Raw genomic sequence first — 23,077 nt, forward strand, 5'->3', positions numbered from 1 at the left:
TTCACGCTACAGACGCATAGCTGTGCTTAAATCTTCATAAATTTATCAATACTTTTCCCATCTTGTTTACTGTTTAATATGTGAGATGTTAGATACAAATACAAGATTCTATCAGACAGCTTGCAGCCAATCTTACACTTTATTTCGCCAGAAAAGATAAAGCTTGCTTAGGAGCTCCAGTTTGCATACAATTAAAATAAATGAAAGCTCCTGGCTTAGAGGTCAACTTCTATACTGTTCACAATACTTTATTAAAGAAATTCTTTAATGAAATAATTAGTTAGTCTCTTTTTTGAGTTGCTAATTTGGGTACCTTTATCATTCTAGGTTATTTATGTTCAATTAAATCCACTTTCCTATGACATTCATTTCTTTTAGCTTTTTGGATAACAAATGTTTTTGTAACGGTTTCCTTCTTTTGTTGCAACCATTTGAAAAATAAAGACTTGAAAGTCTCTTAGTGGGTACATACTTCTCCCTCCGTCCAATTCAGTACAATTATCTAAATATTATCTTGTAGCCTGTCTTAAGAATGCTTTCACATTGGATTCTTGTTGGTTCAGTATACCAATGAATTCAGCAAGAATAGTTGACATATAATAATGAAGCAAGATAAAGTGAAATGCATCTTTGTTCCATTTAATTGTATAACCAAACTCAGTAATGTGAGCTTGTAACCTAAGTCGGGGGCATGTGAGAATATAAAACAATAACCCTTAACCCTCACTGCAACTTCGGAGTTTGTAATGGTTAGAGGGACTTTATTTAGCAACCCAAGTTTAAATCCCGCAGTACATGAATTTAAAGCGGATTTTAAAAAAAATTGACACTGCTATGTGAGTCCTGGTTTAGCCCATAAAAAGGGAGCTCAACCTGCGGGGTATGTTAGAATATAAAACAACAACCTTTACCCCTCACCACAACTCCAGAGTTTTGGTGTAATGGTTAGAGGTACTTAATTTAAGACTAGGAATGTCTTTCACGGTAGAACTTTTAAAGGTGATAAATTTTGCTAAGAACTCTTTTGTTCCTAGTTATGATTTCATAACTCCTACTTCCTTACACTACTGCTAGATCCCGTTAGGTGTCAGAATACTGTGGGAAACTCTTCAGAGAGGGTTTAGATCTTTCTTGCAGAGATACTAGACCCTTAAGAACATATGGGTTGATATTTTTGTAAGCTTAAAAAGTTTAATTTACAGACATACATTCTCTTTATTCTCATATGTAAACGAAATGGAGTGAGCTTTAGGTTTTGATGGAAAAAAAAACAAAATATTAACTCACTATGAAATGCAGGGAAGATTTACCTTCCAGTATTCAGCATACAAATATTCTGCCAGCAGGAAGTCAGTTACATTAGATATGGTATTTTCTTTTATTATGAAAACCACTTTGCACGAAAGTTCAAGCAGTTAGGCATTGAGCTAACAACACATACAAAAGTAACTCAAGGCTCTCCCTTCAAGTGGGCCTCCAGACCACGTGGAAAGGCCTCTTGCTGAACTCTCTTGGAAAGACAGGCAAATTCTGTCAAAGAGATATATTCAAGTTGACAGTGATGATACTCCGATGGAGAATCTCTTGAAACCTGACGCACCAGTAGTGAGACAGGTATCTCTTAACTAAAAGCTTGAGCTATTTCCATCAACAGTTTATATCAAGCTAACTTAACCCCACATGGCCTATTCTTTTAATTTTTCTGTTTACCTTCCCAAGTGGGGGAGAAAAAACCTATCCAAAAGTTTTGATTGAACGTGGTGCATTCTGGTTCAAGTAGAGGAGAGATGTAATACCATAATTTGTTCAACTATATTTTCCATCTTTGGACCACCAATAATGTAGGGTGCCTGTCAAATTTGTTTTCAGTTTATGGGATTTTGTTGGCATGTCATGGCCTACCAAATCTGCAGGCACAAACTATCAGAGCACATAATTTCCTTGATCATTGTTGGTGCTGGCATGTGTATGACACCATCACTTCTTTTCTGCTGTTTTCATTCAATTTCCTCAAAGGAGGAAGCTTCGGATCTCCCAGTGTGTACTCGTTCCTCACTTCGAACTGAACCAGAGGGATTTTCACTCATCACGGAGAACAAGAACGGGGAAGAGTGAGTAGCAACGGAGAATCGCTCTTCATGCAAGGGCGGTGATGGGACCGCGGCAAGAGAAAGAGACAGTGTATACACCACATGCACACATTGTTCTATATCCCACTATCTTATGTCACACCATTCTAGTAAAAATCTCTCCCAACTCTAAGCTGGCCAGCAAAAAGAGACTTACGTCTTTTTTTCCTATCCTTGTAGAACGTAGTGAGTTTGATTGGATAAGATTTCTGAATAGGGCAATAACATTGTGCAAGACAAGCCTAGTTGCACTTGGGTGGACTATTACTGGTGGAAAGTAGATCCTTGTAGTCTCTGCAACTGTCTTAGTAGAATTCTTAAGTGTCAGTAATGGCACCTTTTGCTTTTTTCTGGTAGATTCGTGGAATGAGTTACTAGATTTCAGACATTAGTGCATAGGTTGAGTTGGTATGCAAGCAATAACCACTTAATAGTAAGAGTAATCAGGAGTGGCTGGGATAAATAATTAAGACATGCCAAGTTAATAATGAAGTTGTTAATGAAAGGGATTAGTTTCAGAGGGGGCATCATATTTGAGGAATATGAAACTTTCTATAGCTGGGAAATGTAGAGGAATAAGCAATAGATAAAGCTAAGTTGGAACTTATCCAGAATTTGTTTTTTCCGAAGGAAAGAAATCAATTCTCCTTGTCAGGATTTTCTAAGTTTCTTATGATATCCTTTATCTATAGGCGTGTGGGCTTGGAGATATTACTGTTAGCTTCTGATTGTCCTCTTATTCCTATTGAATAAATTCCTTCCCTGAAGAATGGTAAGGTTTCTTTGTAATCTGCGAATATCTCTAGATAGATTTTGTTAGGTTTTCAATATGAACCAATCAGAGTATTGTAGGTCTCTGTCTAAACCATTTGTATTTATACAAAGCTGCATATTTTTATTGTCTCTGCCTGCCACAGCATGCAGGGTTCAATTGCCCCTGTCATCACTGTGAACTCTTGGCAAGCTGAAAGTGGTACACGCATGAATATTTTACACAACTTTGAGCCCTTCATTTTTTTTAATTTTTCGTTTTTTTTTATTTTTTCAGCAGCACTACCAATATTAATTAGATCCTTTCTGATGCAAATACTTTGTTAAGTGTGATGAGGGAATCAATATTAAAATCTAGTTTAGTTCTGTAGATCCTAGAATGCAGTCTAAATTCAGGAAGAAAGTTACTGAACATTAAGTATTGGCCTATTTTGTACATATGATACAGTAAAACATAGCAAAGCCCAAGCTAGAGAAAGTGTGCGTAGAAAGTATGCTTTCATAAGGAATTAAATCAACAATATGGTGCCAATTAAAAAAATTCGAATGATTATGCCCCAGTAAAGATTTTGTGGAGGCAACTTAAGAACAGTTTGAACCATGATATATCGTACCAAAAATGAGTAATTGTTAGGTTAAGCAATGACTCCCCTGAGTCTGAACTTGGAAGAACAATCACCAAGCTGCACAGATCTATTCATTTCTCAGTACCTTTCAAATGCGTTCTATGCTTCCTCTTATATTTGAAGAAACCAACTGAAATCCATGAATCAGATCTAGAAACATCCTATTTCTAATCTTCTCCAACAGTTGAAGATGGCATTCCCAATGAAGAGGCAAAAGTTGCAGTAGTGTCACCTGCAAGATACCTTTTCAGGCGGGCTAAGTCATCAGCAGCATCAAGCATTGAAGGTCTAGTTGATGGGCTCTCCTGGGTGCAGAGTAGGCTGAGTTCAATGAGCTCAGAAATGGCAACCTCCCACATTCGTCTGACCTCAGTGTTTTGATCAGTTGCGGCACTCTCCATGGAAGTATCAATGAACCTTCGCCAATCTCCCATGGAGATGGCTTTTAACCCATTTGTGCAGGTCGAGACCAGCATTAAACATCTCATCAGTTGGTCTCTTCAGTGTTACTGCTTCAAGGATGATAACTCCGAAGCTGTACACATCTCCCTTTGTTGATGGGTTTGAGCCATATCCATACTCTACAGAAGTTAACGCGGAATGATAAAAGCAGCATTAGTTTCAGTTTACTCTGATATATCTCCTATGCTTTTAATTCATGCATAAAGCCTCTGCTCATATGTTGATACTAAATTCATTGATCTATTTTATATTTTTATTCATGTATTTCACTTTAAATTCCTTCCTGACAAATTTTACTTTGAAGATACATTTGCAATTTCATATTGTGCATGTAGTAAAAGACCTACATACTGTGATTTTCATCTCTGGGGATTTTTAGGAAAGTTTTGACAAGTTACCATAGCACGATATATGTGAAAAGTCCATGGTCATGGCGATATGAACAAGGCACAGACATGGGACAGATTCTGAAACGACACAAAGTACAACGTGCGAGACACTCAACATATGATGATAGAAGTTCTCTTACTAAATTGATCCTAAATGAGTTATCAAACAATAGAACCTAGTGTTTTAAAAATCAGTCGATTTTATCGATTTATCACCGATATATAGGGTTTGAGCCATGACCGATACAATTTTTGCAAAATTTTTATCACATATCGTTTTTGGTCAATTTTTCGTGATATATCGGTGTATATCCGATAAAGCGGCCAATTTCTCATGGGCTAAAAATCGCCAAGCTTTCTACAATTTACGTTCTGGGTGAACTGGTTTGGATTTGGAGACAAAGATCCTCTTTTCTCCATACTCGACTTGCATCCACTAAACAAAAGTAGTGCTATCCTCTTCTATTTGGCATTCAATAAACAAAAGCAATTGGTTATTGAACCTAAACATGTGTTATGTATATATTAATTAATATGTTTATATTTCATTAAATGTGCTTAGATTACATTTTAGGATATTATAATATGTATGCTCACTCACTGTCCGATAAGACACTCCGATTTTTATTGCTTATCCTTGATATATCCTCAGTAACTGGGATCCGATATGAATTTTGGCCGTTCGATATATTTCTGATAACCTATATTTAAAACCTTGAGTATGTCATAAGGAAATTAACATACCTGGTGCAATGTAACCAATAGACCCACAAAGCAAGTTTGCTGTAGAACTTCCCATGTTGTCAGCCCCAATTGTATTCCCACCTCCAACTGTTGTCACCAGCCTTGCGATCCCAAAATCTGAGACTAAAGTTGTCATTTCATCATTCAGAAGCACGTTACTGGGCTTCAAATCACAATGTATCACCTTCATAGGTGAGTGGTGATGCAAGTAGGCCATCCCCTCAGCTATATCACTGAGTATATTCACCCTCTGAACTAAGCTCAGACAGTGAGGACCATCATAGAGCCAGCTCTCTAGGCTACCATTGGCTATAAAAGGAAGGACCAAGGCTTTAAAGTCTGGTAGACTACATGTTGTTATGATTCTCATGAGGTTTCGGTGACGAATCCTCTTTAGAACTTGGCATTCTCTGTTGAAGCTCCTTGTTGAGTTGCCTGTTTCCAGTTGTAGCACTTTGACAGCAACAACAGTACCATCTCTTAGGACCCCTTTATATACACGACCGTAGCTACCAGACCCTACTTGCCTGTCCTCCATGAAATCTTCAGTCGCCTCCACAAGCTCTCGGTATGTGATTCGAGGATAGCTTGATCTCAAAACTGGCGATGAGCTACCAAGCGTATCTCTTTCTTCCATTAAAAATTCTGATCTGATCGTTCTAAGTCCAACTACAAAGCATGTAGTTAAAAGAAAAGCTAGGACCGAGGCCATGACACAAACTGTAATCAGGAACTTATGGGAATGCCACCATTTGTTCTTGTGAGGACAAGCACGACCTGAGACTAATCCACATAGGTGCTCATTACCCAGAAAAGAAAGATTGTTGAATGAGGAAAAGATTCCTGTAGTTGCTATCATGCCACTGAAGTTGTTATATGATAAATTTAATCGAGTCAGGCTGGTGCAGTTATTAAGGCTAAGAGGTATTTCACCAGATAAGAAATTGTAAGAAACATCAAGTGTCTCGAGATTTCGCAGATTTCCAAATGATTCAGGAAGGTGCCCTTGAAGAGAATTATGAGAAAGATTAATTAGCTTAACCTCTATACAGTCTGATATTTGAGGAAGTACAATGCCAGTGAGTTCGTTGGAAGAAAGATCAATCTCTTCAACTTGATCCAGCTTGCTAAGACCCATAAGCAAAGGTCCTTGTAACAAATTATTGGAAAGATTCGAGAATATTTTCGAGATACCTGATATTTCTTCAGGTATTCTTCCTGTTAGCATATTGTATGACAGGTCTAGTTTGTTCAGAGTCTCGCAGCTTCCCAGTTGAGTAAGAATTTCTCCCGAAAGCTGGTTTCTGTGAAGATACAGCTCACGGATTCGACTGAGACCGCCAAGACTCTTGGGAACTTTGCCAAATAATCTGTTATTAGACAAATCAAGAAGACCAATTGAGCTTATATTTCCTATGAACAGTGGGATTTCACCGGTCAAGAAGCTGTCTGACGAGAAGAGACGCTCGATTACCAAAAGTTGGCCTATTTGGTCTGGAACCACTCCAGTCAAAAGATTGCTTGAAAAATTCAGCAGTGTAACATTCCAAATATTGGCAATGTCAGGAGGGATAGGGCCGAATATGTTGTTATCATCTAGGCAAATGATGGATAATTGAGTCATGTTTCAACCAATCCTGTAGGCAAATGCCCACCAAGGCCCATCCATGCCTGCCATTTCGAGCTCCCTTAACTCAGATGTGTTGGAAAGAGCCAGCAAGAACGGCTCAAGATTATTGTTATTATCATGGCTATATAGATTAGTATGCGATAGACGAAGGACTTTAAGGTTTCCCCACTTCCTGACCAATTGGGTTGGTAACTCGCCTGATATATCATATATGGTTATTCTCAATATCCAACTCTTCTAAGGAAGAATTTGAAAGCCACATAGGGATGTTCCCTGTCAAATGATTTAAATAAATATTTAAGGTGTACAAATAGGGAAGATAGATCCCACTTTCAGATGGGATCTCATCTGAGATACTATTGTTGGAGAAGTCCACAACACCCAAGAGAATACAGTTATGAAAGACGGAGGTTGGAATTTGACCTGCAAGTTGATTTCTCGATAAGTCCATTTCAACTAGGGAATTGATAAGGGAAAGTGATCGAGGAATGTGGCCTTCAAGATTGTTTTCTGATGCATTGAGGATGATGAGCTTTCGGTGTTTGGAGAATTCCTCTGGAATATGTCCTGTAAGAAGATTTTCTGACAAGTCTAAAATCCGGAGGCCAGTGAGGTTGGCTAAGAATGGGGAGAGTGGAGCTTGAATGAACAACATGAAGTCTCCATCGGTTGCATTGGACTCCTGTGAAATCACAAACATCGGTGGACTCGTTCCAGTTTGCTAGAGACGGAGGCGAGGAAGGTGTCATGGTTGACTTGAAGGCCAGGAGGGAAGCTTTCTCTACATTGAGCATATGGCGATGGTGTTGCATGGATGAAAGATCATATGACGAGACAATGTAGTGGAAGAGGAAGAATAAAATGATGGTTTGCTTCATCACCATGAAAGGGATTATTGTTTGTGTGGAAAACCAATATTGCTTAGGCCTAGTTATCTCATTGCTTCCTTATACACTGTTTCTTCACATTTCTTGGTGTTCTGATACCGACATTTTAAGATTTTTCCTGTTGCTATACATCAATCTTGCCTTATTTCTCTATAGTGAATATGATAATTCATGATCTGTTCATTCTTTGTGGCCATCTAGACTTATGACGGAAACTGGAATAGTGCTAAACACTAGTAACATCTGAAAATTCAAAACCTTTCTTTTAAGCTTCCCCACTTTTAATCTCTTTAGTGATCCACGTGTCTTGATTATCATTTTTATATGTTTTTTATATGCTTCAGAAGATTCCTGTAGACTCTCAAGGTTGACTACTTTCGAGGGCCTAGTTGGGGCTGAAAAATTCTCGATTTTATTAACTTTTAAGCTTTAGCCCTGTTTCTTGATAAATACTAGGCCTGAGGTGTCTCATAAATTTGTGATAACTGATATCCTTCAAGGTAGGTAAGAAAAATTATGAAGTGGGAAGTGTCAATTTCTCTTAAAAGAAAAACTATCAAGAGTACCATATTGTAGTTACTTAAGTTGAAAGTGAATTATCTACTTAAGTTGAAAGAAACTGATGAAGATATTTCTTTGATGAAGGATATTTTTCTTTGAAGGGTATGATTAGATTATGTACCTACCTTTCACTTATTGCATCAGGCTAGTGGATGCTCAACTCAGGCTTTGCTACCACTGTGGAAAGTGGAGCAGAAAAAGGAGGAACTATTGGAAGGGACGGATGACAAAGATGGATCCATTAAAAACACATAGTGCCTCCTTCAAATTTTGTGGAAGAAAAGGCTGCAGGAGTGGAAACACTGTCATCTAATCTGTACTGCTAGTTGGTGCTTGAAATCATTATTATGTAGTGGAATACATATCGGAATAAAGAAGCTGCTTAATAAACTTTGCAAATGAAATGATCCAAATGATTCCTCACATTTTATATGGTTGTGTTTAGCTCCAAGTCTATCACCATTCAGATAGCTATCTTGATTTTAAATGGTTTCATGTGTCCTTCACAAGTCAGAACTTTCATCGCATATTTATGGCAGTAATCCTTCTTTAAGTTTGAACCTAAGGTGTAGTATGAGTTATGAGTTTGAAATCTGTATGATGAATGTGAGTGTTGAAACTCGTATAAGGTCAATGTGCCAACTAGCAGCTGATGCTTGATACATGTTAGATTAAGTCTATTGGGTATTGGGTTAATGGGTTGTGACCCTTTAACCATACCCCTATTTGTATGATTATATATATATATCTCTAGTATCTGAATAAATTAAGAAAGTTAGGGTTTTGCTTTCTCTATTATCTATTTCTACATGGTATCAGAGTATGAAACCCTAGCCGCCACAAATCCTCATTCAAAAACCCTAGCCGCTGCCACCTCTTCTCAAGGCCACATATGACCCAATCCGGTCATCTACTACTGCCTATTTTTTGATCTGCTCTTAGTCTATGTTTAAAGAACAAATCTCTACTATTGCCCTGGCTATTTGACTACTACTTGCCTACCACTGTTGTGCAACAATATCAGAAATAGATCTCTCCTCTTCTACATCTCCCTCTGCTGTTGCTGGTCAGACTTCTGCGCCCAAGGTAGTCTTGGGGACTACAATAAAATTAAATGGTAAAAAGTATCTGCTCTGGGCTCAGGCTTTCCGCATCTTCTTTGGTGTTCAGAGTAAATTTCCACATCTTCTGGCCTCTCCTCCACCCACCACAGATCCCACCTACAATTCCTGGCTCTCGTCTGATTATTGTGTTATGATGTGGCTCCTCAACAGTACGGAACCACAGATTAGTAGCAATGTTATGTTCTTAACCACTATGAAGGGGATGTGAGACAGCCTGAAGATTATGTACGGGAATGAGAAGAATGCTTCCCGTGTATTTGAGATTTATGAGCGACTGTTTGCGCTCAAACAGGGAGATAGGTCAGTTTCGGAGTTCTTTGGTGAGTTAAAGAGATTGACAGACGAACTGGAGATGCATCGGCCTGCAGTAGTTGATGCGGTGACGCTGTTGGGATATCGCCGTGACTTGACAATGTCCAAATTTCTTTCTAGATTGCATCCTATCTTACAGTCCCAGGTGAGAGGACAAATATTAGGTGGAGATATCATCCCCTCACTGACTGCTATATTTTCCAGAGTCATGTAGGTCTCTACTGGTATTTCTTCTGATACTTTTGCACCGTCTCCATCTTCAGTGGATCAGTCTGCCATGTTCTCTAGTAGAGACAGAGATCACGGTCGTGATCGTGGTCGTGATTCTGTGGGAGGACGTAGTTCTTTTAGTGGGAGACATGGTGATTCTGATAGGGGTTCACGTCAGTGTGATCACTGTGGGAGGACCAATCATATTTCTGAGAAGTGCTGAGAGAAGTTTGGTTGTCCTCAATGGGCCTAAGTAGCCGAGGCCGAGTCGACTCGCTCACCTATTTCTACTATTACTTCTAGTAATCCAGTTGTTACTGTTCCTATTGTTCAGATCTCTCAGGCAGATTATGAGAGGTTAAGCCAGTTAGAGCTCTCTCAAAACAGTCATTCGGCTACTCATACATCCTCTTCAGGTATGGATGTTTACATAGCTTCTCCTCATGAACTATGGGTACTAGATTTTGGAGTCTCATCCCTATGACATGTATAAAGGATCGTTTTATCTCTTTACATATTTCTGATAAGTTTTTCTCTATTCGCATCGCTGATGGTACACTTTCTCCAGTTCTTAGTGCTGGAGTAGTTCATGCTACTTCCTCTTTAAAACTCACTGATGTGTTATATGCTCCTAAGTTCCCTGTTAGCTTATTATCCATTAGCAAGTTTACAAAACACAATAACTGTAAAGTCACATTCTTTCCTTCTTATTGTGTTTTTCAGGACCTAGTAACTGGGATGATGATTGGTTCGGGGCATGAGAGAGGAGGTATATACTATTTGGACGACAGTGTGCCGGGTGCTGGTCTTGTTACAACACAGCCTGATTCTACCTTATTGTGGTACTGACGTCTGGGTCATCCTTCACTATAGAAACTTAGATCGGTAGTTACTATTCAGTCTTCTCTTTCTTCTTTAGGTTGTGAGTCATATGAACTGGGTAAGCACCATCGTGCTTTTTTTTAGAGTCGTGTCGATAAACACAGTAGTTTTGCGTTTGAGTTAGTTCATTCTGATGTCTGGAGTCCTTGGCGTGTTCACTCTGTGAAGGGTTTTCGATGTTTCATTGTTTTTATTGATGATTTCTCTCGCATGACTTGGCTATATTTGTTAAAAGAGAGGTCTGAAGTCTCGCATGTTATTGAACTTTTTTATAATAAAATAAAAACACAGTTCTCTACTTCTGTTCATATTCTTCGTACTGATAATGCTTTGAAATATATGAAAAACGATGTTTCAAAATTTTATGCTCTTAATGGTATTACTCATCAAACTTCATGCTTTCACACTTCATAACAAAATGGAGTTGCTGAGAGGAAGCATAGATATATTCTCGATGTTGCTAGAACACTGATGATACATATGAATATTTCAAAGTACTTGTGGTCTGATGCTGTCCTCACTGTCTGTTATTTGATTAATCCAATGCCTTTCTCTGTTCTTAATGGTTTGATACCATTCCGCTGTCTTTATCCTGGTAAAAAATATTTTTCTGTGATTCCTCGAGTTTTTGGTTGTACGTGTTTTGTTCAGGATTTGACTGCTGGTAAAAAATATTTTTCTGTGATTCCTCGAGTTTTTGGTTGTACGTGTTTTGTTCAGGATTTGACTGCTGGTTTGGATACCTCGAGTTTTTGGTTGTACGTGTTTTGTTCAGGATTTGACTGCTGGTTTGGATAAATTGTCTCCTATGTTTATTAAGTGTGTGTTTGTTGGATACTCACGTACTCAAAAAGGGTATAGGTGCTATCATTCGACTACTAGGAGATATTTTATTTCTGCTGATGTTACCTTCTTTGAGTCTCTCCCATCTTTTTCCTCTGGTTTCACTACCTCTGTCAGTCCACAGGTACCACTACCCTCTACGGTTCCCACTACTATTCCGGTATCTGCTCCTGTGGCTACTGCACCAAAGTCTCTATTGACATACTCTCGCCGTCCTAAAGTACATACACCTGTCTTTGCTCCTGCTGACTCTTCTTCTCTAGGTACAGGTCCATCTCATGTCGAGCCTTATATCTCTTCTGACTTAGATGTTCCTATTGCTCTTCGTAAAGGTAAACGATCTTGTCCAAAATATCCTATCTCTTTTTTTGTCTCTTATGACCGTCTCACCCCATCTTTTCGTTAGTTTGCTTTGTCCTTGTCCACTATATCTTTACCCAGGTCACATGAGGAAGCTTTGTTAGTACCCGATGAGGAGATGAATGCACTGCTTTCTAAAGGGACTTGGGATTTAGTCTCTCTACCTACTGGAACGACTGTGGTTGGCTGCAGATGAGTGTATACCTTAAAATGTCGCCCCGATGGGTCTATTGATAGATATAAAGCTCGCCTGGTTGCTAAAGGATATACCCAGACATATGGTATTGACTATTTTGAGTTTTTTCTCTTGTTCTGCGTCTCAACTCCATTCGAATTCTCTTCTCTCGGGCTGTTAATCTGGATTGGAAGATGCATCAACTAGATGTGAAGAATGCTTTTTTCTTTATGGTGATTTGGACGAGGAGGTTTATATGGAGCAACCTCCTGGGTATGTTGCGTAGGGGGAGAATATTATCTGCAGACTGAGAAATACCATCTATGGGTTATAACAGAGTCCTCGAGTTTGGTTTGATAAATTCAGCAATGTTATTTTTAGTGTTTGTTTTCAACGCTGCCATTCTGATCACTCTGTCTTTCTTCGACGCACAACAACTGATTTGGTTATTTTAGCCGTTTATGTTGATATTCTGCTCACTGAGAGTGACTCTGTTACCTTAGTAGAGACTAAGGAGTATCTAAACCGTCATTTTGTCACTAAGGACATGGGAAAGCCAAAATATTTTCTTGGGATTGAAGTTGCATATCAAAGACATGGCTTGTTGTTGTCCTAAAGGAAGTATGTGCTAGATTTACTAGAAGAAGCAGGTCTCTCGGAATGCAAACCTTCAAACACTCCAATGAAGACAAATATTAATTTGTGACGTGATGATACCTCTCTACTAGATGATGTTGAACGATACAGGAGACTGATTGGTAAACTAATCTATTTGACAGTTACCAGACCTGATATTACCTTTGCAGTGGGTGTACTGAGTAGGTTTATGCACAAACCTAGAGAAGTTCATTGGACAGCTGCTCTGAAGATTTTGACATATATCAAGAGTTGCCCTGGTAAGGGATTACTATATAATAAGCATGGGCATACTCACATTTTTTCTTTCTCTGATGCTGGCTATGCAGGAGATATGGGAGACCGGAAGTCAACCTCAGGATTCTGTACTTTTATTGGAGGTAATCTTGTCACTTGGAGAAGCAAGAAACAAGATGTAGTATCACGGTCTAGTGCAGAGGCCGAATATAAAGCAATAGCTCACACTGTTTGTGAGATGATGTGGCTACGAAAGTTTATGACAGAACTTGGTTTTGTTCAACCTGGACCCATGCCTATGCATTGTGATTACCAATCTGCCATTTACATTGCACAGAATCTTGTATTTCATGAGAGGACAAAACATATTGAAGTTGACTGTAATTTTGTCAGAGATGCTTGGGAGAAAAAGATAGTGTGTCTCATATTCACTTCATCCTCACAACAACTTGCTGATATTCTTACCAATGCTACTTCTTCAAAGGTGTTTTCTACTATATGTGATAAGCTGGGTATGATGGATATTTATGCTCCAGTTTGAGGGGAGTGTTAGATTAAGTCTATTGGGTATTGGGTTAATGGGCTGTGACCCGTTAACCATACTCCTATTTGTATGACTATATATATATATATATATATATCTCTAGTAGCTAAATAAATTAAGAAAGTTAGGGTTTTGCTCTCTTTATTATCTCTTTCTACAATACAAAATAAATAACTAGCAGTTTTCAGAATCTCCGGGCATGTCAGAAAAAAGGTAAAAGGACTATTTTGTGTATGTCACGTTAAGCCTCTCTCCCAGTTGAAAATGTGATAAAGGATTCATGGATATCTTTTATTATTTCAACAAAGGTATTCTGGAAATATCTTGGAAATGATATTGATAATTTTTACTGAAAATAAACTTAATACTTGTTTAGTCTTTCACTTCAAAATTTACCCAATGTTTCAGTAGCGAATTCCTGATTGTTCATCAATATTTTTGCCTATTTTAGACAAGTTGCTGTATGCTTTTTAATAGATGTCAAATATTATGACAAAAGCCATACTTATTAGTTCTGAACTTCACTATATTGATTTCAGGTTGGAGGATGATAAAGAAAAGCAAAAGGAAACAGAGAGGTTATGGTTCAAATCCTGTGAGGTAAGCTTTACTGTATCTATTTGATTGTATAGTGATAGTCATATCTACTCCTCTATACGTAAAGGAGAATCCAAAGAATATTGTTCATGCTACAATAAATATTATAGAATAAATAGTAAATTAAAGCTGGTCTTTTGCACCCGAAGTTATTGTTCATGTTACAGTAATTTACTGTAGACATAACAATAAATTAAATTTACTCCTCCATACTTGAAGTTACAATTTATGCTATAGTATTACTGTATTATAAACAGTAAAACAAATAAAATATATTAAAACTTGGATCCTTCTTTAAGTATAGAGGATATATGATTTCTAAATCAAATGTATTAAAAGTTGGATCATTCGTTAAGTATTGAGGAGTAGATCTGATTTCTAATTATAAGCAAAAAATAATTAAATCAAATGTATTAAAACTTATGGGTAGGCAAGTTCAAAATGCAGTGCTTCAAAAAATAGGGGGCCGTACTTTGCACGGGGTGCACGCTAGTTAATTTAACTCCACCATTCAATTATGTTCTCTATAACAAGGAAGGAAATGATAATCATCTACAAGTAACTGAGGTATTTAAGAAGCAAGCCGTCCTTAAAAGTGAGCAGATAGGGGTGGAAACTCATTTGAGGCACATCTGTTCTTAAGAGAAACTCAATCCTGTTGGAATGAGAAATAATAGAAGGGTGATTTCTTTTACGACAAAGGCCCATTTGAAAGAGGCAGTATTGCATTTGGCCCACATGATACCCAATTTCTTTAGTAGGACGCCTTGGCCTTTAAACTCAGCCTACATGAATTCCTGTCTTTTTGTGTATGTAGAGGAGGGGAGGATGAGCTCCAATTTAAATACAGTTGCTAGTTCTTGAAGCTAAATCTATGGTGAAGTAGTATCCTCCAATTCATTTTACAGTATTTCACTCATTTCTTGCACATCACTCTCTATTTCAGAGTGCTGGATACATAATGCATGATCAGAAATATAGCAATTCAAACTTTCTTTAAAACAACCATTTCAATAGTAATGTGGTACTTCAAACATTCTTCTGTTTTTAACAATTCACTTTGATTTGATTGTAGAACATTGTTGTGAATGATGAATTATCATCTTTTAGGTGTAAAAGTAGTGATTATTGGGTATTTCTAGCCATTTTTATTTTAATAGACAGAAGAATAGGGCATTCTTTACCAGGAATTAGGAAATTGGTTTCATTATTAGGTGTTTCCCATCCCTCTCTTTCCTACGAGGTGCTATAGAATACCATAACAAAACTTTTAAGCCTTGCCAAGCCAGTAGAATCTTTGTTCTATGTTTGGATTCATATTGAGGTTTGGCCGTAATAAACACTCGCTTTGAGTCAAGTTCGGACATGGTTCATAGTTCTAATGATGGCAACTAGACCAGGCTCGATTTGGGCCGGAACCACACAGGCTGGTTCCAGGACAGGCTGTTATACGAGCTTGTTGGATGCCCAGGCGACCCGAGTAATAGAACATCCCACAGCTAGCCCAACCCTTCTGTCCAGTCCGGTTCATTAAAATAGGCAACCTAGCTAAGCTGCATGCTTTATATGAGAACTAGCTAGCTATGATACCTAAAACTGTCATTGCAAACTTATTGAGATTCAAGAAATTGTATGCCGGATTATGACATTTGGTATCATAAAGTCCAATACTTGCTCAGCTGAAATGACTGTTCCGTTATCACTGAGAAAATGACTTGCCTGCTACTAATCCCTAATATGAGTTCATTATGAGTATAATGCTTGACACAAGATGATCTACATGTGTCTTGGATCAAAATGACTAGCTTCGTGCTGCTGAGCTGCTTGGAGAGCAGCCTGATAAGTAAGTTTTAATGTCATATGACCACAAAAGCCATACTTGACACACTTCAGATGAGTTTTGAGATGACCTACATGCATCTTGAACCTGAAGTTGACAATTGAAAGAAGAATCCATGAATACAGTATGAAGACATATCCATGAAAAAGAAAATTATAAGATCTTTTTTTATCTCAAAAATAACGTTTCTTCAAGGTTCCTAATTGTAATGCTTTTACTCTTTTTTGCTGTCATAGAAAAAGCCTCCAAATGTTGCAGCAGGGTGTTTAACTTTTCAACATTGTTTAAGTGATAAAGCTCTTTTTTTTTTTTAATTCTCAACTTCCGTTGGGCTTACTCTTATCCTTAAGCAAAGGTATGATGCTTGTTTTAAGAGGCTTTTGGTTCTTCGTACTGATTGATTATTTGAAATTATAATGATTCTCATAATTAATTATTCCAAAAATGCATGTAAAATGATGCTTTGATGCCACAATAATGTTATCAAATTGCAGGTCGAATAATTATGTGATCTTCTCAAGAATATGGCGGCTTTGGACTTCATTTCTATTACAGTAAAAAAAATGATAGGGTTTATTCGCTAAGCTCATGTAACAGTGGTACCAGAGTCTACCTTCTGGTCGAAAAGCAACCAAAACATACGAAATATTTTACTAAGTTCTCTCTTTGACTTTCCGCTATTTTATGTGTTTTTCTCTCTCTTTATTTCTGTTTTTATCTTTAGTTTAAATATGGTGGAAGTATTGAGCTAGTCACATATGAAGTACACTCCCACATCTGCAAGTAATAAAAGAGTTCTATCCGAATGTATTAGGTTTACAGCCAATGCCATATATTCATAGATATGGTATTCAGCCTGTGTTAAAAGCCTTTATATTCCAAAGCCGTTAATAATGTGTCAGAGTTGCAATTATTATCCAAAGCGATCTTCAGACATGTTAAGGTTGATTTTTGTGTGCGAACTGCAACGTTCTTATTTGGAACCCTATGAAATCTTCAGTTTAGGAGTCATCTTTCACATGATCAATTTTCAAGTTTGTCACATAAAAAAATCTTTAATTATGGGACAATTTCAGGCATAGAATTTGCCATAGCATGTCTCAAGCAACATGTTTCTTCTGAAACTCTCCCTGCCTTGTCAATTGTCTATCAAGTCTTAGTTGCAAATCTAACTAAGCAATTTATTTCCAAATATGATTATCATCTTTTTTGTTTCCTGGTCCAAACTGTGGCCTTTTTCTCTTTAATTATCATAGGAAAGAGTTGTCTAGACTTCCCACTAGGGTGTCTGACTTCCTACCATGATTCGTATGGGAAGGTTATGCTCTTATCCTCGACTTTTATTAGTCTCTACTGTTATCCTTGAGAAACCGATGCCAATATCATGTTTCATTGTCCAAAGAGGCCCTTGCTTCTTCTCATTGGCTCTTTGAAATCTTCTGATGATTTTCATAGTTAATTATTCAAATAATTCATACAATGGTAGTTTGATAACCACAATAATCTAGCAAAATCTCAGATAGCATAATTAAATTATGCTATCTTCTCAGGAATATTGACTACTTTGGACTTCTTTAATGATATAGTATTAGTATGAACACTTGAAAAAGAAGTTATAATATTTATTCTGACCCTACTGGTGAAATTTCAACCCAAAACTAGAGACTAGTGCAACCTTTCCTACTCCATCGTATCTTCATGATTCTTTAGTATCTATATTCTTCTTTGTTTTGTCGTAGATTATCATAAGCATGACTTGCATAGAGGTGGTTTCTTTTCTTATAGCTAAAGTTGGTCTTTCTGCTCTTGGGGTTCCAGGGGATTTTATCCCTCTCTCTCTTGGCTTCCAGGCAATAGGGAAGCGTCACCTACAAATCAAAGTAAAATAATTGCCTCCTTAAAAAATTTGTAACTAAGGGGCTATTTGGCTGACTGGAAATAGAGCTGCAACAGCAAACGCTACATCCAGATTTTCATTTCCACTGTTTGGTTTTGCTTTGAAAGTCACATTGGTATGTGACACGCATTAAGGCACACATCTCAATAATAGCATTGATGTCCAGCATGTGTCTCAAAGCAAAATGTAGGGATAAAAAGTTAGATGGACAAGAGCACATATCCACTAAAGTGAATTGCAGCTCAACTATATGCGTGTTTGTGCGTGCGCTCGTGTTTCTGTGTGTGCGCTCGCGCGCGTGTGTTTGTCGCCCACTTAGTCATGAATTAGCTGTAGCAGATATGTCAACCTCCTATGTTTAAATATTCATGCCCAAACTTTTTGACATACTGCACTTGCATCATTCTTTTGAGAGATCAAACAATGGAGGAGTTGAAAAGTGTTAGGTTTGCATAAGCTAATTCTATCATTGATTTCCATGAACGATTGGTTCTTAAGTTTTAAGTGCTCACCGAACCTTTCAACCCACATATTTACTAAATACGAATATCATTAGACAAACATCAATGATTAATATATTCAAAGTGATTTCTCCATCTATGAATTGAAAATTGAAAAGTATTAAATCACAATGGACAATATTCCAAGTGACTGATATGATAATGATCCAGCAAATCGAAAGTGTGCCTTTCTAGCATTACAATTTCTTTAATGTTCAGGAAGATGAATCAGGTACCGAAGGTGGTCTTGAGCCATGCCTCAAAAGGTCAAGCTTTAGTAGGGCCAGTTCATGAGCAACGTCGATCATTGTGGGCCTTATTATAGGAGTGAAGTGCGAGCAGATGAGACCCAGCTCAATCATCTCTATCGCCACGTCTCTCTTGAGTTTCTTGTAGTATAAAGATTCGTCGGATGAGGGCCAATCCATTGGAGATATATTTGAGATTAGGGGGTCAATGTTCTCTGGATAGTGACTTTTCACCCAATCTGGCAGGGTGAGTCCCTCATGAAATGTAACACTGGTGGGTCTCTTTCCAGTTATGATCTCCAACAGAAGAATGCCAAAGCTATAAACATCACCTTGTGTTGAAGGTTGGCCTCCAAAACCATATTCTGTAGTCATAAATATCAGTGTGTTTAATATCGTACAAATTACTAATACGTTAGCAGTATGAAAACTAAAGTGCAAGGTGTTCCCACAGTTATTCGATGTTTAAACGTGTGGGACGTATCACTAATGGAGAGAGATGCAGATTGATGGATGATGAAAATTTTTGTTGAACATAATATACAATCATATGCAAGCTATTGGACGATTAGAAGCAAAATGGACTTGAGAGAAACTTCTAAGCATACCCTTGAGGCACTCTAACTAGAAGTCCAGTTATATAAATATTGAAGTGCATCTACAGGGAAAAATGTATCTTAATCTCTTGAAACATCTTATGTCAAAAGTATGGACGTTATAAGCAAGGACAAAACAGCTTCATGAGCCTAGAATAAGTCTTTAGTAAATCTTTTATCAAGCTCTCAATAAAAATAAAAAATTTAAGGATGTGATTTCATTAGCAATGTCCATATGCAAAACTCTTGTTACATGGCTAAAGTTGACTAGTACCAACTTTATTAGATTTCTTACTGTGGATACATTTAACACTGCCCAAATCAGGTTAACAACTACATGCATGGTTATTTCCCTGGCTTATGATGCGCATAAAGTTGCGAACTGCTGCATTTTGAATGTACGAGCGTTTGCATATTGGAACTGTGACTTAAGGTACTATGCTTTCTAAAAACGACTTGCAAATGGAAACGAGATCTGTTAGAAATTTTACGTACCGGGTGCTATATAACCAACAGATCCATGTAACAGCCCATTGGTCGAAATACACGATGCAGAGCTATCATTGCCACCGCTTCCTTCATTGCAATCACCCTGCATTAATCTTGCAATCCCGAAATCTGATACAATTGCTGTCATGTCTTCGTCTAGAAGAACATTGCTTGGCTTCAGATCACAGTGGACCACTTTAACTGGAGCGTAATGGTGCAGGTATGCAATCCCTTCAGCGATATCACTTGCTATGCTCACCATTTGAACCAAGCTCAATCTGTAGCTGGACCCATCTGGAGGATAGAGATGGATGTCGAGGTTCCCATTTGTCATCAAAGGAAGGACTAGAGCTTGAAAATCTGGTTTGCTACAAGTTGTTATGATCTTGATCAAATTGCGATGTCTAATCCTTTTCAGAACCTCGCATTCTCGTCTGAAGCTTCCTGAAATTTCCCTCTCACCGATATTCAGATTCAAAACCTTCACTGCTATTCTCATTTCATCTGAAAGAATTCCTTTGTAAACTTGCCCAAACCTGCCTGCACCAATTATATTAGATTCCGAGAACCCTTCAGTTGCCTTTTCAAGTTCCCAGTAATGAATCCTTGGGTATTCTTTCGTGCTTCGTTCATTATCATCCCTCATCCTTGAGTGTTGCATGATTAATGCCTGAGATCTCCTTCTTGATCTAAGAACTAGAGGATAAGCAAAAAGGCACATCATGCAACTCGATGAAGCAATAAGAGTGAGAACCATTGGCAGGACGGCGAAATGGTGCGCCTTTTCATGTGTGCATGGTGATATTCCCAATATTGAGCTACAGAGCTCAGTGTTGCCAATAAAGGAGTCCTTAGAGAGGGTAGCAAATACTCCCTGGCTCGGTACGATCCCTGAAAAATTGTTGAATGAGGCATTGAGTTGTTTAAGGGTTGAAGAGGTTTGTAAGGACTTGGGCATAGTTCCTGTCAACTTGTTTGAGGACAGGTCCAGTGATTTGAGATAAGGCAAAGCCCCAATAGAGTTTGGGAGGGGGCCTTGTAGGGAATTAAATGAAAGGTTGAGGTACTCGAGGGCAATGCAGATTCCAAGTTGGGGAGGGATTGAGCCAGAGAAATTGTTTGATGATAGATCCAATGCCATGATCATATTCATCTTGCTGAGCTCTGTTGGAAGAGGACCACTCAAGAAATTGCTCGACAAATTCAAGTACAGCTTCAAGCTCATCAGCTCTGCAACATTGCTGGGAATTTCTCCTGAAAGTTGATTGTATGAGAGGTCCAAGATTTCCAAATTTATACAGTTTCCAAGGCTGGAGGGTATCGTGCCTGAGAGCTGGTTGTTGTGGAGCATTAGCCTTCGCAGTTGTGCGAGATTGGATAGAGTATCAGGAATTGAACCGGAGAGCATGTTTCGAGATATATCAACAAGTCCTAAATGAGGAATTTGACCAAGAGATGGTGGGATCTCTCCTGAGAGCAAGTTATTTGACAAGTAGAACCTCTCTAGCCTCCTCAGTTTGGATATATCGGACGGTATTGATCCATTCAAAAAATTATTTGACAGGTTCAAGTAGGTGAGGTTTACAAGATTGGATATTTTTGCTGGGATTGGACCATAAAGGAGATTATCTTCAAGATGGATTTGCTGCAGACTAGCTGAGATATCACCAATAGATGACGGTATAACACCTCTGAGATTATTTCCAGCGAGTTCAAGCTCTTGCAAGTGAGTGCTATTACTTAATGAAGTGAAGAACAGGTCAAAGTTCGTGTTAGTACTGAAGCTTGAGAAGTTATTATAGGACAGGTGAAGATACTGAAGATAAGGCATCTTGTTGAAAATCTCAGATGGCAGCTCTCCGCTAAGATAATTTGACTCGAAATCAATCCATGCAAGCGTTGAGTAGTTCGACAGAGAAGTAGGTATTGGTCCATCAAAGTTATTCAACCAAAGTAAAAGAAACTTCAAGTCATTTAACCTGCACTTATCGCTGATGGCAATCTTTCCAGCTAGAGAATTGTTTGAAAGATCGACATACTGCAAGGAAGAGCAGTTACAGAGGAGAGTCTTCGGTACTGGCCCTGTAAGTCGGTTACTCCCCACGTCCAAGTAAACCAGTTTCTTAAGCAGCCCAAGCTCTGCAGGGATCGAGCCACGGAGAAGATTTGTGGTGAGGCTCAACTCCTTCAAGCGAGAAAGTGCCCCGAGCTCAGTAGGGACTTCTCCGTAGAAGTAGTTGACAGATAGATCAAGCACTGATAAGAAGGAGAGATTGGCCAACGCTGGTGATATCACCCCTCTGAGGTTCCGGTCACTGAGGACTAGTTTCACTACACGCCATTTGGTCTTGTGGCACGTGACTCCGGTCCAGTTGCACGCGTCAGAGTTTCTAGACCCCCAGTTTGCAAGTGCATTGCTTGGGTCTGCGGTGATGCCAGTGCCGAAGGCAATGAGTGCCTCTCGGTCTCTTGAGGCACCATTGCTGATCGCTAGAGATCCAAGAGGGAGCAAAGATAGTATCAGGATGAAGATTTTGACCATGATGGGTGAGTTGAGTGTATAGGAGGTGCACACTGCTAAAGTTTGCTACGGCGCTTTGGCTTTAAGAGGGATTGGAAAGCATAATTTGGAGGATATCTGCCTAACTTCGGTTTGACAAAAATTTAATCGTTAGATTTGGCGCCATAAGAATTGACTGTTGAGGGGGCGGCATGAGTACAAGGATTCGTACACGTGCTTGACGACTGATATGTCGCCATGTCAGAGGCGTTAGCATGGTTTGGTGGCTTTTAACAGCGTTTTTGGGATGTGATTTTTTGGTGGAGGGTGGAGGGCGGATTGCTGGTGGGTAGATGATGGCGTGGGTTTAAAAGGCTAGTTATGGGGATTTTATTAATGGTGTTCATATTCGTAATGGTACTTACTTGATTGCTTGTTTGCCTTTAGTTTATGTTTTTTTTTTTTAATTTAAGATATGGATTCTGATATGGCAACCATAGACACTGCGTTGGGGATCATTGTCGGTACAGCTGATGATATCAGCACGAAGAGAGTCATCCAACCTGTTCAACAAAGATAAGTTTCTTTTTTTTATTTTTTTCTTTTAGAATAGATTGTGATCTAGTACAAGTGGGTTGTGAGGGGAAAAAAATAAGCACTAATTGACAAATTAGTCATTAATACCGAAAACAAGAATTGCTGTCACTTCTACCACTCTTAGTTTATTATCTTCATAGATACAGAGTTAGGCATGATATACTGGAAGTAAGAGAGAATTTGATGTAATTGTTCTAATATGAACTCATTCGTGAAATGGTCAATTCATGGCTGCTTCAACTATTATCGGCTAAATTTCATTTTCATATAATGATACTGGCAACAGAGGAA

General features: G+C 38.4%; 1 protein-coding gene and 1 pseudogene across 1 annotated transcript; both read right to left on the bottom strand.

Moving 5' to 3' along the window:
• On the bottom strand, positions 2,909-7,765 carry LOC109837860 (annotated as a pseudogene).
• Positions 18,530-22,424, bottom strand: LOC109837859 (putative leucine-rich repeat receptor-like serine/threonine-protein kinase At2g24130). Its single transcript, XM_020406230.1, has 2 exons — positions 19,696-22,424; positions 18,530-18,969 (listed from the first exon to the last, which is right to left on the bottom strand). Exons 1-2 carry the CDS (start codon positions 22,229-22,231, stop codon positions 18,572-18,574), a joined length of 2,934 nt encoding a protein of 977 aa, XP_020261819.1. The 5' UTR covers positions 22,232-22,424; the 3' UTR covers positions 18,530-18,571.

This window comes from Asparagus officinalis, chromosome 4, assembly GCF_001876935.1.
Source record: "Asparagus officinalis chromosome 4, Aspof.V1, whole genome shotgun sequence".
Taxonomy (NCBI): Eukaryota; Viridiplantae; Streptophyta; class Magnoliopsida; order Asparagales; family Asparagaceae; genus Asparagus; species Asparagus officinalis.

Excerpts from the sequence above, each read along its gene's own strand:
- LOC109837859 (XM_020406230.1), bottom strand. The coding sequence starts at position 22,231 with ATGGTCAAAATCTTCATCCTGATACTATCTTTGCTCCCTCTTGGATCT. Across the intron at positions 18,970-19,695 it reads TGTTGGTTATATAGCACCCG|AATATGGTTTTGGAGGCCAA; the intron begins GTACGTAAAATT and ends TTATGACTACAG.